The 16,756-nt window shown below is 44.5% G+C and overlaps 1 protein-coding gene and 1 pseudogene across 1 annotated transcript; one reads left to right on the top strand and one right to left on the bottom strand.

Moving 5' to 3' along the window:
- Nucleotides 1-1,124: 1,124 nt before the first annotated feature.
- On the bottom strand, nucleotides 1,125-6,120 carry LOC139760271 (uncharacterized; annotated as a pseudogene).
- A 405-nt stretch (nucleotides 6,121-6,525) lies between these two features.
- Nucleotides 6,526-12,031, top strand: LOC139760269 (uncharacterized). The gene is made up of 7 exons (XM_071683224.1): nucleotides 6,526-6,683; nucleotides 7,391-7,528; nucleotides 7,681-7,909; nucleotides 8,639-8,813; nucleotides 9,697-9,912; nucleotides 10,711-10,922; nucleotides 11,817-12,031. The coding sequence occupies exons 2-7, from the start codon at nucleotides 7,402-7,404 to the stop codon at nucleotides 11,845-11,847; spliced, it is 990 nt and encodes a 329-aa protein (XP_071539325.1). The 5' UTR covers nucleotides 6,526-6,683; nucleotides 7,391-7,401; the 3' UTR covers nucleotides 11,848-12,031.
- Nucleotides 12,032-16,756: the final 4,725 nt, after the last annotated feature.

Genomic DNA, 16,756 nt, shown 5'->3' with positions numbered 1-16,756 from the left:
ATTGTTTAGGTACACTTTGTCCAGTGATTGTTTACAGTTGTATGATGCTTCTGGGATCTGAACTTCATAATGCTTTCTGTTGTTTGTTGTCACTTATTCTTCATGAACTCTTTCCTCTGATGTTCTTGCCTCCTAGGATTAAATGTTATTCTCATCCTCCGGATTTCTGTTTTTGCGCCCCTTCCTTGTGAAATCCTTACATGATCTGTTATTATTTTGTCGTATTTACTTGTATTTACTCTATTGGAACTTACTTTGTGTTTGTTAGATTATTTTGTGCATACATCCAACATTTCCCAGTTTATTTTTATATCCATTTGTTTGACTGATACGATATTTCATGTTAGCCTTTACTACCATTATTACCAGTTTCGAATATGCATTTACCATCCATTTGTTCATTTTGTGAGTATGGGCTTGGAGCTTTCTGTGCGCGCGTAGCCCCACCTTTAATCCATGCATTTTTGTGTTTGATCCGTACGGGGATGGAAGGGGTCTCTTATGGTACTTTTGTCTCTTAAAAAGGGTGAGATTCGGCAAGCGGGAAGATCCAATTTTGATATCAAGTCGTACGTCTTCAAGCACTCTGCCATCACTGATGTGCTGGTGTGTTTAGACGCACCCGTTTTCTTCCCCTAACTTATTTGTTTGATATTTATTCGTCGAATTGAGATGGTAACCGGGAACAAAAATCTGTACTGGGAACCAGGAACAGGACGTAGAAACAGGGATGGAAAGTGTGAGGGAATGTAGTGAAAAGCTGGAAAAATACACAATAAACTGTACTGGTGCGTGTGGAACGGCACACGAAACTGGAGTGGAATTGAGAATTTTGAAAAGAGGGATGGCCTTGTAAGTGGAGAAAGGGATTAGGTAGAAGCTGAGCTGAGAGTAACGTCCAGGAGTAAGAAGGCTTAGGATAGGAACAGTGTGCATGTCTAGACAAGAGTTGGGCAGGGAACGAGAAACGAAGTTTAGGTAGAGCTGGCCTGGGTTCGTGCGAGGGAACTTGGAACGGAACTAGAAAGATAATAGGACTCGCTTTAATGAAAGGCAGCAAGAACTTTGAAATAGAATTTGAATGTAATGTAATATTTTCCTCTATAGGGGTTGACAAAGGCCAATAGATTGAATAATTTTTATTTAACGACACCACAAGTTGCAGCCCACCTAGGGTTATTCCCGTCTAACCATCTCCCACAACGTACCAGGAGGTGGCATTGTGGTTGTGAAGCCCTGGAGGAGGAAAGCATGCAAACCATGGTTCGAACCCTTTTATACAATCCAAACTTGGTCCTCAAGCGATCGTATTCTTGTGGAAACAGGCTGTTGGGATTGGTCAAGTGCTGATTGGCTCAGTCATGGAAATTTCTATCGTTGGTGGACTGGGTCGTTGTATCTGAGAATAGATAGACAGTGTGAATGAAGAGAGAGAGAAAAAAAAGATAATTGAGGAGTTATTGATAAGATAAAAGGAATTGCAGCTTCTGGTTCACCAGATATCTTCATTTTTTCGTTATATATATCAGGATGGGAAGAAGAGAATCGTGCCCCACAGCAACATTCTCTCTCTCTCTCTCTCTCTCTCTCTCTCTCTCTCTCTCTCTCTCTCTCTCTCTCTCTCTCTCTCTCTCACCTGGAGGCGTTCTTCGCGTAGACGGAAGAGATCTCCTTCAGTTGCTCCCAAGTGTCGATGACGTCGGTGACCTTGGAGGACATGAAGACTTCGACCTCTACCTTCTTGTGCTGTCTGAAGAGGTCACAGTGGGTGTCGCACTCACTACTGCCGTGCAGCTGGGTGCACCTGTTCACCTCCCCGGTGGCCAGGTCCGTCGCCTGGGGGAGCATTTGAGTAGCAGTTGTGGGAAGGCATAGCTCATGTGAAACTTGTGTATTAGTGAGAGACATGTAGGGTTATGGTGGTGGATAAGATATAGTAACGCTGCTGTCGTTTAATTGTGAAGGGTTCGTGGACATGAATTAGTGTCGGGGTTGGTGTCCATCATCAACTGTATGTTGTGGGAGGATGGGTCAAGTATGTGGGTATTGGTGACCAAGATGAGTATGTTGTGGGAGGATGGGTCAAGTATGTGGGTATTGGTGACCAGGATGAGTATGTTGTGGGAGGATGGGTCAAGTATGTGGGTATTGGTGACCAAGATGAGTATGTTGTGGGAGGATGGGTCAAGTATGTGGGTATTGGTGACCAAGGTCGAGCATGTTGCTGGGGTTGGTGTCTGTGATCGAGTGTGTAGGGTGGGGGAGCTCTTGGAATAAGGGGGTCGTCCTTGTGTGTGTGTGTGAAGGGGTGGGGTTGGGGGTGTCGCACAGGTTCTAGCGCCCATGAAATAGGGGTTGAATTCAGTCATCATCCCCCACCCATGAAACCCTACCAGACCCGTAGATATCATCCCATCTGGCCAACCCCCACTACAACTTACCGTGGAGGTGTCGTAACACTGGACGCCCAGCCATTCCCAGGCGGTGCAGAATCCATCGGCGTAATCCATCTGGCAGGTGATCATACCGAGGCGCCAGTCCTCCAGGCCTGAGCGGAGGTTCTTCCCGTAAGCTATGTAGTGGTCCAGCTGCTCGTCCAGGTCCACCCACCAGCGGGAGGGAGGGAGCCCCTCGGTGGAGTAGGTGTCGGCCGCGTCCTGTGAAGAGAGGAAGAGGAGCGGATGACGACGAGGAAGGAGTGAAGAGTGGGAAGGACAAGTGGCCATAGCCAGGTGAAAGAAAAAAGGACGTGACGTCATTACGTTCATGTCGATTATCGTAGTGGCCACTACGTTACTAGGTGGATTATACCACTGTTGTGGGATGACAGGTACCCAGGTTTCCCAGGGCAGCTGACTAAGACTTTATAAAGGAGTGAACGAGTGATTAGGAGGAGAGTTAGCAAAACCATCTTGAAAATGACGAAACGAATGTTCATTTAATGCTTGAGAGACTTAAGGGGTACATGTAGACAAACAGGTAGACAGAGGAGCATAGATTAGTGTATTCCTGAAGACAGATAGTCTGCATAACACACCTTGAGGACGACGATGTGGATGGAAGAGATGTCCTGAAAGTGGAGGATGAGGGAGTATGGGAATGTAGAAGCTTCGGTCAGGTATCGGTGAGCGATGATGGAAACATCGAGGGCTATGGCTTGCTGGTTCTTATCGGGGTAATTGTTGCTCCACACTGGAGCCTTCTCGTACCTGTGGGAGCCAGGGAGTGTCAGCGAGGTGTGATGCGCGGTGTAGGGGAGAACATACGTCAGGAGGGAGGTACTGTGTGGGTCCCGGAATGACATATTTTAGGAAGAAACTTAACATTACAGTGAATACAGCGATCACCTCCGGTTTGATAAGTGTGATTCGTCACAGACTAAATTTAATCATATCCTCAACAGAGTTTTGATCTTCATAATGTTAAGATTGAAAACTAAGACGCGTCTTACCCCATAAGGATTTTAGAATTCTTCAGTCCCCTCGCGTCTTTCAGGTATTCAACAAGGGGCCTACCGGTCTGTGATAGGAAGCCAGCTTGTCCTGGACGATCGTTCTCCTCTGATTGTCAGACTTTCCTTGCAAGTATCCGGCACACACAAACAAGTGCTCTTTTTACAGACTCGTTCTCCTGAACACACCTCCCCACCCCCCTCTATCTCGTGATTCCCTCATGGTTTGATTGGCGCAACTTCTCCGAAACACCCGAGGATGTTTATTACCTTTCCGTGGATTTTTGGGGGTAAATAGTTTGGGATGTTGCTGTTGATGAACTCTTCATGAGGTTCGCTTTCTCTCCTTGGTAATCATCGGTAAAGAACAGGAGTGAAGGTCTGGGGAAGAGTCCTGCCGTTGGCCTCGAGATGAGCATTGTTTGTCTGTTGCAGATTCTTAGGGAGACTCAAACTAAACACCACTCCTGACCTCACACTCCCTCAGGTGAACCTCAAGATTCACCTAGGTTTCTGCCGAGTGTTGTGATCGTGAGGTACTCCAGGTACTCAGCACTTCATATCCTCTATATTCCTAAGGGTCTCCATTTCTTTCTGGTAAACCTCGAAGAAGAACTTTGACCAAACGTATTGAAAAAGGTCATTAAAGTTTTTGATGAATGTCAAATGCACAAAGGCCCTTATATCCCCCCCGTGTCTACAAGGGAGTTTTAAAGTTGGTTTTACCTACAGTGAACAAGCCAAAAACTGGTGTCTTACCTCTTCAGTAGTGTCGTTAGATCTTGGTTGTAAACCTCAATCTGGGCCATGTTGTGGGCGTTGATATATTGACCCACAAGACCCACGACCTGGTCCTTTACCTTGCCCCAGTAGTCGAAGTCTTCTTTGCGAGCGCATCTATGATGGTGAGGAGCAAGTCTTGGGCGGTCTCGTTGGGGATTAACCCTATCAGGTAATGCGTGACGGCAAGGGCGATTGTGGTCTCTGTTGAGGAGAGTGGAGGGTAGTAATGAGCCGGACAGTGATCTAATACTTTACTTAGTACGTTAATCATACGAAGTATCAAAGGTTCATACTGTAATCTTCAACTTACTCGTCACAGTGACAGCAGTAAGCACCCGTGACAGTAACCTTTCCCAAGTACAAGTGAAGTCGGGGCAGCCGTGTGAACGGTGACCTCTGTATTACCTTGTATTACGCACAGGAATCCTTCTGTAGTAACAAATACGACACCATTACTACAGTGCCAGTGACCTGCAGCCACATCATGAGTAGCACTGCGACCTAACTTAACGGACTGGAGCACAGAAGACCTATTCCTGTGAACTTGATATCCTGTGTGTAATAACAGCTCCATCAGCACCTCTTGACACCCAGTCACCAGGTTTATTATGACCTACATCGTCGCAAAGAGGTATTCTCCCCGTCAGGAGATTGTCGAGATGATGTATTAATAATGTGCTCATCGCTTGCACACACACGATGTTGCTAGACCATAATGTCACGTTGAACCTGCAGCGCTCATTCGACGTCATCATGACCGTATGAGAAGACGCCCCAGCACTGTTCTCCATTCCTAATGCGAGTCTAGTCTCTCAAAGGCAAAAGAGCAATGACGACCACAATTTCAGATTTTTTTTTCCCCCCCCTCAAGTCTGCCGTAAGGAACAACCAACATTCTCGTTATTGGCTGTCCAACAAAACGCGTCGTATGATGCGTAAGAAAAAAAAAAAATGATTTATAAGCTTCGTCATTTGGAAACATTGGTACTTACTTTGCCCGTCGATGACTTCAGTGTTCTTAGCCAAAGGAGAAGTGGCCACCAGGGTGGCCAAGAGCAGCACTATGGCCCCACACAGCAGTGTCACACGCATGCTTCTGCAAGAGAGAGACAACAGTTGACATCAGGACCTGAAAGATTTGTACGTCTTATCAAGGCGAGGCCCTAGCCTTGTACGGGCCCTAAGTTGAGTCTCCAGCTCCTCCAGTCCTTCAAACTTCCCCCCCTTAACTCACGAGCTTTAGGGGGTCACGGGGGCGTCATATCTCTGAGCAAATGTAAAAATCTAGGGTATCTGGGACACCATTTCCTGCTTTCTGAAGCTTGCTCATATAACGATCAGGACTAGGGCGTCCCCTTTTACCGGCCCTGCTACTGGCAGAGGTATAATAGGTTTAAAAGTGTATAATGAATGAAAGGCAACTGCAGTGATGATAATGATGAGGTATATAATCAAGTGTGATGGTATGGTCTTTCGACATACCAACTTTAATTACAGCGACAGAGTTTTCCAAAAATGTCAGCTAAACAACTAATGTCCAAGTTTGTCTTTTCATTACACCGACACCCGAACACCAACACTGGTCGCTCACATTTTTGTAACTACCTTTAGAGGTAAGGCCGCCTGAGAGAGCCAAAAACCTAGGTTCGTACCTCGTTATAGATAATATTTAGAGGTACTGCCGCCCTTGAGAGCCAAGGCTAGGGTCTTACCTTGTTATGAATTACCTTTAGAGATGAGGCCGCCCTAGAGCGCCAAGCCTAGCCGGGTCTTGTGTGTGGGCAACGACGAAGCGAAAGACTCTCTGGCCTGGGCTGGACTGCCGAGTAAGGCTATGGTGTGTGTTCGTGTGTTTACCTTGCCTATCGGTGATTGGCTGGTGGGATCTGAGTAACATGACATCACTAGACAGGTTAATTGTGTTACCAGGTGGGTTGGGGGGAAAGACAGGTGTGCTTGGGAAAGTACAAAGCTCATGGTTAAGGGAAGCATACATCTGCTCCGTCTCTTAGGGTAGCGTTGTTGACAAGCATTGTTGTCACGTTTTTTTTTCACATGGACCTGCTAAGATGGGAGTAGTTGATAATAGAAATAATAACACAAGAATATTGCAATATGATTTTTTTTTTTTGATCATAAATTTATTCAAATATTTTAAAGTAATTGTGGATTTTTTTTTCCCGATAGTCTCGGCTGTGTTAGTATTTCGTAACTGGGTTGCGTCCTCTCTCTGGGAACCAACAGGGTCCAAACAGATGTCCAGTTCTCAAGGAGAAGTGGAGAGAGGGAGGGGTCATAATGACCCACTTCTTGTCTCTTCCCTCCAATCAGTCGTCCGTCCACCTCGTCATCCTGGCACACGACTTGCATCCTCTGGGGTCGCCTCGTCAGAGGTCCACACAGGCTCGTCAAGCTCGGACGCCTTCCCTCTCAAGTCCCGATACCTAAGGTAATATACATCCCCATTGTCCCAACAATGCTTGTGTGAACACCAACAGATCAGTACTTCATGGTTTAGAGATTAGGCCGCCTTGGAGAGCCAAGCCTAACCGGGTCTTGTGTGTGGGCAACGACGAAGCGAACATTACCGTGTCGAGGGATAATCATATTTAAGTTTGCTTCTGGCAGTCAGACTATACATGCTAGGATGTACGAGTTAAAGGACTTATGACTTAAGCTCAAGGTAAAGTTATAGTTACTTCTCATTGGTCGGGCTATGTACGTAGGTAAATGAGTTATGTACATATGGAACATAATTTGTTGAGCCCCAGGGGAATTATTTTCGTTTTTTTTTTTTGAGCCCCAGGGGAATTATTGTTATTATTTTTTTGCAACGCAGGCTTTTTTTTTTTTTAGCTTCATATATCACTGTTGTATTTTAGATTGATTTTCTTTTTCAGCTCTATGAATTTTGATAACATCACCCGGATTCGAAAACAAGTCGAGTTTTACCCTATGGTTGGTGATGGTCTGTCAGTGACTATATATATAATTACTTTTCGATATCACGTGTTCAGAGATGTATTTGAATAATTCTTTTTTTTTCCGAATCGGTTTTCGTTATAATTCTGTCAAAGAGAGAGAGAGAGAGAGAGAGAGAGAGAGAGAGAGAGAGAGAGAGAACTCGTAACTCAGGTCTCGCGTGCGTTCTCCTAGTGAGCGAGAGGATGAAGTCTTCATGGCTCTACGGCGCTGCCGGGGTGACGGGCCTCCTGCTGGCTGTCTGCGCCTTCACGACCCCAACCACCGCCTACGTTACGTCCTTCCCCGAAGAGCCAGACATCGATGGAATGCGTGAGTTCAAATCGATTATCATGACAAGTCTCATTCATGCTCACAGCGCTTGAAATATATTCCCGAGATGACGAAATAATAAACAATGTAATCCTTAGAATTTCGTATTTTTTCTCTCAAGAAACTAGGTATTATTTCTCATTTTGTTCCAGTTATTACGGTGGGCATCGCCGTGGCTAAGTTCCTAGCGGGGCTGGTGCCCTACCCGACGGTGTCAGCCCTCCTCCTAGCTATCATCAACGCCTGGGAACCCAAGCCACAGGACAATTACTGGGAACACGTCAAGGACAATGTGGCCCAAGTGTGTGGCAACTTCATCAACGAGTTCAACCTCCGCCAGGTCGAAGTTTACAAGAAGGACCTGGTGCCTTTGTTGAAAAAGTAAGTCTGGGTGTTGCTGAGGACGTGGAGGTAAGGACACCTCTCCCCTACAGTAGGGAGAAGCATTTCTTGACGTAGATTTTATTTAATGGTGTCCTGATGCCTTGTAGTATGGAAGGGATTTTTAAGATCTTTCACAAACATACATAAGGAATTTTCTTGAATTTAATGGTGAAATATGTTATTTCATTTTTGTTACGAAGACAACTGTGGATGATTTTATAGGTTTTTTTTTGTTTCAAGGAAGTAAATGGTGGTATTTTCATGCTCCTAGTTAGCTGAGAGAACTTGTCATTAGTGAAGTTACAAGTGTCAGGTTCTCATCTTCTGCAGAAACACCATTAGGAAAGGGAAATACGAAAATCCTGGTAACGTCCTCTTAAGATGTGGCAATACACGAAAGCGCTCAGGATTCTCTTGCTTTCGTTTCTTAGTAGTATTTCTACATTAACAAAGTTACGTGTTAGTTGTGATTTTCTGCAGCATATGGAACTAACAATGACATTCACTTAGAGAACAGACTTGAAATTATCAATAGATTACAACCAGTGACTTAGCTAAGTCTGCATAAATGTCACAATTGCTTCTATAAATGATTTTGGCGTATTTCACCTCATCTCATCCGGGGCAGTGATACGTGTGACCCATCACTTCCTCATGTGGCAAACCTCGTCTTCTCTCCTCACCATCCATTGAGGCTACTTATCACCACAATCTACCCTTCGCCAGGTACGAGCGTGCGGACGTAGTGAGCGATGGTACCTACCCGGACATGAACACTGTGGCGGACGCCATCACCACCTCCATCATCACCAACCGCTTCTTGGTGGAGGCTGGCGATATGCCTTGGTCCATGGCCGTGGACTACACGGACATCGCCGGCGCTCACATCCTCGTCCTCGAGGTCAGAGATGGTCGTCCGAGGTTTAAGATGTGCTCAATTTCATGTTGATGTGATATCAAGGCTAGTCAAGTTAGGTTAGGTCCGTAAGGTCAAAGGGGTTTTTATGAGGTCTAAGAAGGTCTGGGGAAATGGGAGACAAATAAAGCTGTAGAAATGCTATGATCCAAACATATGAAGGTCAATAAAAGTTTACAGCTTTATATTTGATTTCAGAAGTCATCAACAGAAGAGACTTAACCTTTGAGACAGATGAGTTGAAGTGGGTTTGGATACCCATAGCTAAGGCCAGATAGGGTCTGTGTGTATTATACGTATTATATATGATGGAAATATAAAGCCTTGCTTATTATAGCTTTGAATCGCTTTCTCCTCCTGTGCTCCTACTGTCTTATGTTTATGTCAGACCAGACTTTAACTCACACGTAAGGATGACCATATGGTCTTGGCTTCAGGGTGTGTTTGTGTGTGGTAGGCCAGCTCCTCCTCTGTCTTCAAGACGTCACTCCATTTTCTTCCTTCTTCTTCATAGGTTACGGGATTTACCCTTCTTTCTCTTCATGATCAACCTTTCATTTCCCGAACAAGAGGGCTTTGTTTTCACACCTTTCCCCCCCACACTACAGTATTCCCCCCACACTACAGTATTGCATTTCTTCCACTTTTCCCCACCTGAGCTTCACTCTTCTCCCTGCAGGGAATATATCCTTCATTTTTCTTTCCCTCACAGACGAGTCTTGACCCTCAGATCACCCACCTCTCGCTCCTCTCAACTGATTGATCAATCTCATTGCCTCTCCCTCTCTACCTATGTGCCCGTTCCACACCATACCTCCGCCTGTGCCTCCATAGTACCATCGTCTGTACTTCTGTCTCTCCCCTGCAGGACGTAGCCAAGATTTACTCCCAGGGAAGCAGTAACATCTCCCGCTGGTGGGTGGACCTGTCCAGGGAGCTGCAACACTACATCGAGTACGGGATCTGGCTGCAGGAGGTGACACAGAAGTGGAGGAACACCCAGATCGAGTGCTACTTCGACAAGGCTGATGATGCTTGCTTGGCCTTCGAGTGGATGGGCGTGACCTGCTACGACAAGTATATTGTTAGTAACGTTTCTAGCTTTTGAGTCCCTCATATTAGGATCACTGAGGTGGAACCTTATCGTATTTGGTAATCATATTGATTGTTTATCTGTAGCTGATGTCATATTACTTTTTTGTTTGTTTCTTTGAGATATTCCTGGCCGTGATAAGAAGGCTTGACGCTGATAGCAGCACCATTGTTTTTAGCTTGAGTTCAATGTCTTTGTTTCATGATTCCACATTCTTGTTGCCCCCATAGTTCAGTTTTCATTTCATTCCATTATTCCTTATTGGTTTGTTCCATAGTTCCATTATGGTATGGTTCATTAGTTCCACGTTGTTTTTGTACTGTGTCTCCATAATACTATTGGTTCTACCAAAGCTCTGTAAGGGTAGGTGTTCTGTAAGGGTAGGTGTTCTGTAAGGGTAGGTGTTCTGTAAGGGTAGGTGTTCTGTAAGGGTAGGTGTCCTGTCTTGTCCTTAAACACCCAGTGATTCTTGTGTAAAGACTTATCCTTTTGCAGACCAAATGTCATCTCTCATCTGTCAGGCCCTTTGGGCATATACAGACCAGGTGTCCTCACCCAGTTCTCAGGACATGTATCCCCAGACTATGTGTCCCTCGTAGGTGTCCTCTCCCAGGTATTAGCTTATGTATCCCACACACTAAGTGTCCTCTCCAAGCTGTCGGACCAAAGACCCTCTCAGACTAGGTGTCTTCCCCCAGCTGATAGACCATATACGGTCACAGACCAGGAACGTACCCATTTCTTAGCTGACAGACGACGTGTCCCTCATCTTCCACGTGTCCTCGTCAGATCACGGACCACGTGAGTGGCTACACCGAGAGCTGCCTGCAGCTGCACCCACACGACGGGGAAGTCGGCTCCTGCGCCTCCTTCTGCAACGTGTACGAAAAGCAAGTGAACCGCCAGGCTTCCCGCTGGATCTTCGACAACGTAGGCTCCGTTGTGCGGGAGTGGGAGGCTCTGAAACTCAAGGCTGATTCCATGGCTGAAGTAGCCTCCAGGTGAGACTTGATTCTGAATGTCTGTCTGTCCGTGTGTGTACGTAGCTTTGTTTTTGTTGTGGTCTGTGAGGCCTCTGACTAATGTTGTGGCTGAGATGACCAACATATTGAACGTCTCTGGGCATCTCTTGTCTGTCTCTGTTGGTCCTTCTGTTTGTATACTGTTTTTGCCTGTTAGACTTCAAGCTGAAATGGCCCTTCTCGTGAGATATCTGTCTCCCAGTGTCTGTAATTTTTGCTGCACAGACTTTCGATCTTGCTGTTGCTGTCTGTATTGATGTCTGCCTTGCTTAGCTCACCCCGACGAGGATGAGGGTTGTCTGACATGACCTGTTGTCTGGACAGAGACGTCTGATTCGTCTTGAGGGCAAAATCTTCCTCAGTTCCTCTATCGGCCATAAAGATCCAATTCTTTTCGTTCTGTCATGTAAATTGTCGTCTTTAAATGGTGTTTGTTTTAGCGGACATGTGTTGCGTTGTCTTTCCGTGTCACTGTATTTTGTGTAAACGCCCCTCCCCAAAAAGGCCTCTGATCTTGTAATTCAACCGTTCAAATCAGTTTGGCTGTATACGTGTATACGCAATCCAGTCTTTGTCGTCCAACCTCAAATGCGCCACCATACTTGTGCGTATGTTCAAGACTCGCTCCGTATGTCTGTATCTTGGTGTATCACCTTTACCCACAGTATGGTCAGAGTAACTTCACGTGAAGTATATATATTTGAATAACATCTTCCTTCTGCAAAAACGTTGCCTCAAAAGAAGCACCTGTCTTTGGAAAACGAAAGATTTGTGAGACACTTATGGGTTAAATTCTTTATTGATGGGGATGGATGATCAGTTTGAAGGACGGCTGTTCACGGTCTAAATCCTCCTTGTTCTTCCCCTTTATAGGTACTACAATCCCATTACCAAGGACCAGTAAGGCGACGCTTCTCATTTGTTCGTGGTCGTCCTTCTACAGGAACTTATACCGAGGGGGCAAGACAGCGCCTCACTGTGATAACCACATGGGTGATACTCTTACCACTAGATCTCTACGGACAGTTCTTTTCTGTGAGATCTATGTATGACGAAAGATATCTTGAAATATAGATAAAATCCTTGCAGTTTCACGTTTCCTTTGTTTATGGAGATGAGGTTGATAGAATGGGTATCTGGCTGATGCATATATATATTTTTTCTTTCTTTCAAACTATTCGCCATTTCCCGCATTAGCAAGGTAGCGTTAAGAACAAAGGACTGAGCCTTTGAGGGAACATCCTCACTTAGCCCCCTCCTCTGTTCCTTCTTTTCCCAGGAAAACCAAAAACGAGAGGGGAGGATTTCCAGCCCCCCGCTCCCTCCGCTTTTAGTCGCCTTCTACGACACGCAGGGAATACGTGGGAAGTATTCTTTCTCCCCTATCCCCAGGGATATATGATATATATTATATAATATATATATTTTTTTTTCGCTTCAGCTTTCCGTAGTGATCATTGAAAACAAAATGACACAGTGTTGGTTCTGGTTCTGGTAATCGCATTTCCTTGTTCCATTCTATTTTTCATATTGTTTATCCAACGGTACAAAAAAAATTGTTGTTCCTTGAGATTCGTACAAAGGTTTTTCTTCTAGAATATTAAGAATAGTTTCATTTCTTTGTATACAGGAAGTAAGACTGGGTCAGATTAGATTTTGTGAGGTTAGAGTCAACAAAAATAGCCAAGGTTTCCTAACTCACCGTAACTTGAATAATATGGTACCATTTTCTGGAATATTAGAATAATAGTTTGTACTCATGTTGATGGTTGCAACAAACTTGCTTCGGGGATAAATCGTTTTGTACATTGTGATATAATGTAGGGACTGAAGCCATAGTTTTATTTTGCTACATGTTAATTTCCATGTCCTTCATATATTACAGTGTATGTTCTGCTATTAATTTCCTATCTTAAGGTTATGGCACAGCAAAAAAAAAATGAAAACTTTCCACCCGGTATACCGCCCTAGTGTTTTGATCACTTCAAAAGCTAAATCAGGAAGCGTATGTGTTGACAGCGTATGATAGCGTTAACTCCCATGACTGTGCTTCGTAATACGAAGACGAACATAATGTAAATACTCCAGCAAGACTAGAGCTACGAACATATATTGCAGAAATAACGTCCAAAAACGCGCAGACAGCGAGCGAAATGTAGCGTGTACTGTAGTGCCGTCGTAATGCTTTCAGGCTTAGCGGGTTACACTACTGTGTTAATTTTAATGCACTGCGGCAATAGCATCGAAATGCTGGTCGAGCGAATGCATTGTAATTTGCATTGTATTGCATTGCTGACCCCACTGCAAGATGCAAGCCTATTGTGCTTATCACACAAACATAAGGAATCGTAGCTTTTATTTCGTGTTACACAAGCTTAGGATATTTTATTCATCAAACTATGTTTTTAACTTTCTCTAATGTTGTCAGAGCTACAACTTTGGGTAAAGAATAGGGTTTAACTAATTCTAATGAGACAATACAGCCTTTGATTGTATGTTGCCACCCTGATCTGCATAATGAGGTCAGACTAGAGGAATGGTTTCGCGTTTGTTTTCAGGATGAATTAGATATCTAAACAGGTGGTTAAGTGATCATAGCCTTTCTCTATTAAAGGCATCTTTTATTAAGGGCATCTTTTATTAAGGGCATCTTTTATTAGGCATCGACTGCTTTCCACTGTCCTTGGTCTATGTAGATTAAGTGGGCAGCTGTGCGTACGATGGAAGCGTTTGTTTACGTAAAAGCTCCTTTTTTTTTTATTCCATATTTTTTCTTATTTTTGTTTTAGAAATGGAACAAACGGCCATTACTTATAGGATGGCTTTCTCAATAAACTTTACAGACATTTTTTAATACATCAGTTGATATGTATATTATGCATGATTTATTATACATGAGACATCCCGTTTGATTAGCGTATAGTATTCATTGAAGCTATCAAAATTATCCGCACACATTACTGGAGACTTGAAGAGTTTAATTTCAGCTGAAGGTACTTCTCAAAATGATCTAACTTCATTACAGTTTGAAGAAGTCCTTATAATGAACATTAAAGTCTGGAGAAATCCATGTAAAGAGCACGCGGAGACGGATCTACCTCAGGTAACCTGTGAATAGTGAAAAGGCTGCCCAGTGGTGGTAAAGAAAGCCTAGGGATGGTAATGAGTGCCCAAGGGTGGTAAAGAGAGCCTAGGGATGATAATGAGTGTCCAAGGGTGGTAAAGAAAGCCTAGGGATGGTAATGAGTGCCCAAGGGTGGTAAAGAGAGCCTAGGGATGATAATGAGTGCCCAAGGGTGGTAAAGAGAGCCTAGGGATGGTAATGAGTGCCCAAGGGTGGTAAAGAGAGCCTAGGGATGGTAATGAGTGCCCAAGGGTGGTAAAGAGAGCCTAGGGATGGTAATGAGTGCCTAAGGGTGGTAAAGAAAGCCTAGGGATGGTAATGAGTGCCCAAGGGTGGTAAAGAGTGTCAGGGGTGGCTAAAAAAGTAAGTCATGGGGTTAGTAAAGAGTGGCCTCAGGGTAATAAAGAGTGCCTCATGGTGGTAAAGAGAGCCTCGGGGATGGCAAAAAGTGCCACAGGGTGTGGTAGATGATGCTGTGGGATGTTTGAAAGAGTGTCTGGGATGATGCTGTTCATGGGGCCTGGTGACGAAGGGTGCAGGGAAAGAGGGGTGATGCTGGCAAATACAGGGACGGATTTGGAAATGGATTTGTTCGATGAAGTTGAATGACACTAAGGGAAAGATGCGAGAAGAAACTATAAGAGGTTAATGTATGTAAGGTGGGAGTTCATTTTGATCGTCAGATGGAACTATGAGGCTGGTGTTATGAAAATGAGTGCATGGTTTAAGATGTGGCTAGATGGGCTGAGGTTATGTGAAAAGGTAGAAGGTTTGAAATGTCCAGTGACATTATGCTGAGATATCTGAGAAAATTTGGGTAAATTTCTTCTTATATGTGGTCGAAAAGAATGGATTTGTGATGACAGAGATACGGGCTACGACTTCAGAAATTGTAATGCAAAGATTGAGAAGTAGAGAAAATTGATAGACGCAAAAGGACATAGAGATAAGTGAATAAGGTACAAGGAATAGAAGGAATGGTCGTAAAATTGAAGTGAGTTCTCACACGGCCTTAGTCGCTGGGAAAAACAAAGGGATTTACGGGATTGTTTTGATGCGGGTGTGAGCAATGGGAGGTATGAGGAGCTGTCCGACAACTGAGATACACTGAGTAGCCTCTTGGTACATCATGAGTGAGTACTGCGTGCACTGAATTTAGACAAACATGTATGATATGGATGTAAGTAATGCATGCGATACGTCAAGTTCACTATCAAAGAAAACGTATACGCATTAGAGAAGATTGTCATTTCCGTAAGAGATACTATTATAAATGGGATTTAAATTTGGATACTCTCTTCAGAACTCACAGATGATGCATGTAGAGACATATAACTAGATTTTAGTATTGCTGTTCATGACTGGTGAGTACCATAGACATTAGATGATGCCAGATGGATTGTACCGGGCGATGTTATGGATCAGCTACTTAGAGATTTTTAGCAACTGCTTCAGTTGATTATTACTTAAAGGGAGGCGAGGGATATATATTCGCACCAGAGAGATGGCCCTAAAGTTGATCAATGCTTGTATTTCCCTCCAAAAGACAGGGGAAACTACGTTTGACAACGACTATGTTGTTGGCTCTAAAGCACTTACGTCGAAAACATTAACTTTTACATCTTTCGTGAAAAATTTCTTTTAAAGTTACGCTTGTTCTCAAGCATCTTGCTCACACGTTCCATCTGTCTCACTAAAGCTGAGCGGGGGATGAACTGAGAGCATGAACTTCTATATGTCAGGGTGTTCTCAGCAGCCTCCTCTGCAAAGAAAGAAGAAATATGGATTTCTGGACTGAATTGGTGTTCATGGATGCGTACCCCGTGTCCTTGGCTGGTCCTTTAGCGGCCATGATGGGGTAGGTGGGGTGGGGTCAAGAGGCGCAAGCAACTGGCGGTACTGGTGGGACTTGGAGGGTTGTGGGGTGGGGTGGGTGGAGGTGGTAGTGAGGATACCAGACGTCTTATATGTTTACTTGTTTGTTTTGGCGTGAGGGGCGCAGTAGGCGGGTAGGCGGGGGGGGGGGGGGTACTCCAAGGATGAGATGGGAGGGATATGATGGGTGGGAGGAGTTATGGATGGGTTAGTATGGGGAACTTAGGAGGGTCTTTGGATGGGGTTAGGAACGGGGTTATGGAAGGGTCTATGGATGGGGGTAGCAAAAGGGGTTATATGGAAGGGTCTATGGATGGGGTAGCAGGGGTTGTTAGAAGGTTTACGGAAGGGAGGAATAATAGGAGATGGATTGATATTAGGGTCGTGGAGAGAATGTTGGAGGGGCTATTAATGATGGTAGGAGGAATGTGGGAGGAGCTATGGATTGGGTAGTAACTAGAATGTTGGAGGGGTGATGGGAGTAGATGACTGGGGAATGGTGGTGAGCGGTGAGGGTATATTGTCAGGGGAAAGGGGGAAATGAAGGGGTTGATGTGAAGGGGTTGGAGGGAGGGAGTGGGAAGAGTCCACTGTCCAAAAACTAAGGAAATGTGAATGATATTCGAGGAGAAAAATTAGAATAATTGTTTATGATTTTTTCCCAAGTACCCTTGACGATGCTTTATTATAAAAAATGGGAAACAAATAGACTGAAAAAGGTGTTGTGGTAGTGCACTGGGGATGAAAAAGATGCCTACTGAAGATTATAAACCAGTGATGCGAAATATTAGGTTTACGAGGTAAGGAGAAAATG

Source organism: Panulirus ornatus, chromosome 36 (assembly GCF_036320965.1).
Source record: "Panulirus ornatus isolate Po-2019 chromosome 36, ASM3632096v1, whole genome shotgun sequence".
NCBI classification, from domain to species: Eukaryota; Metazoa; Arthropoda; class Malacostraca; order Decapoda; family Palinuridae; genus Panulirus; species Panulirus ornatus.
The sequence above is the reverse complement of the archived record's forward strand: the minus strand, read 5'-3'. Positions and strand labels throughout refer to the sequence as shown.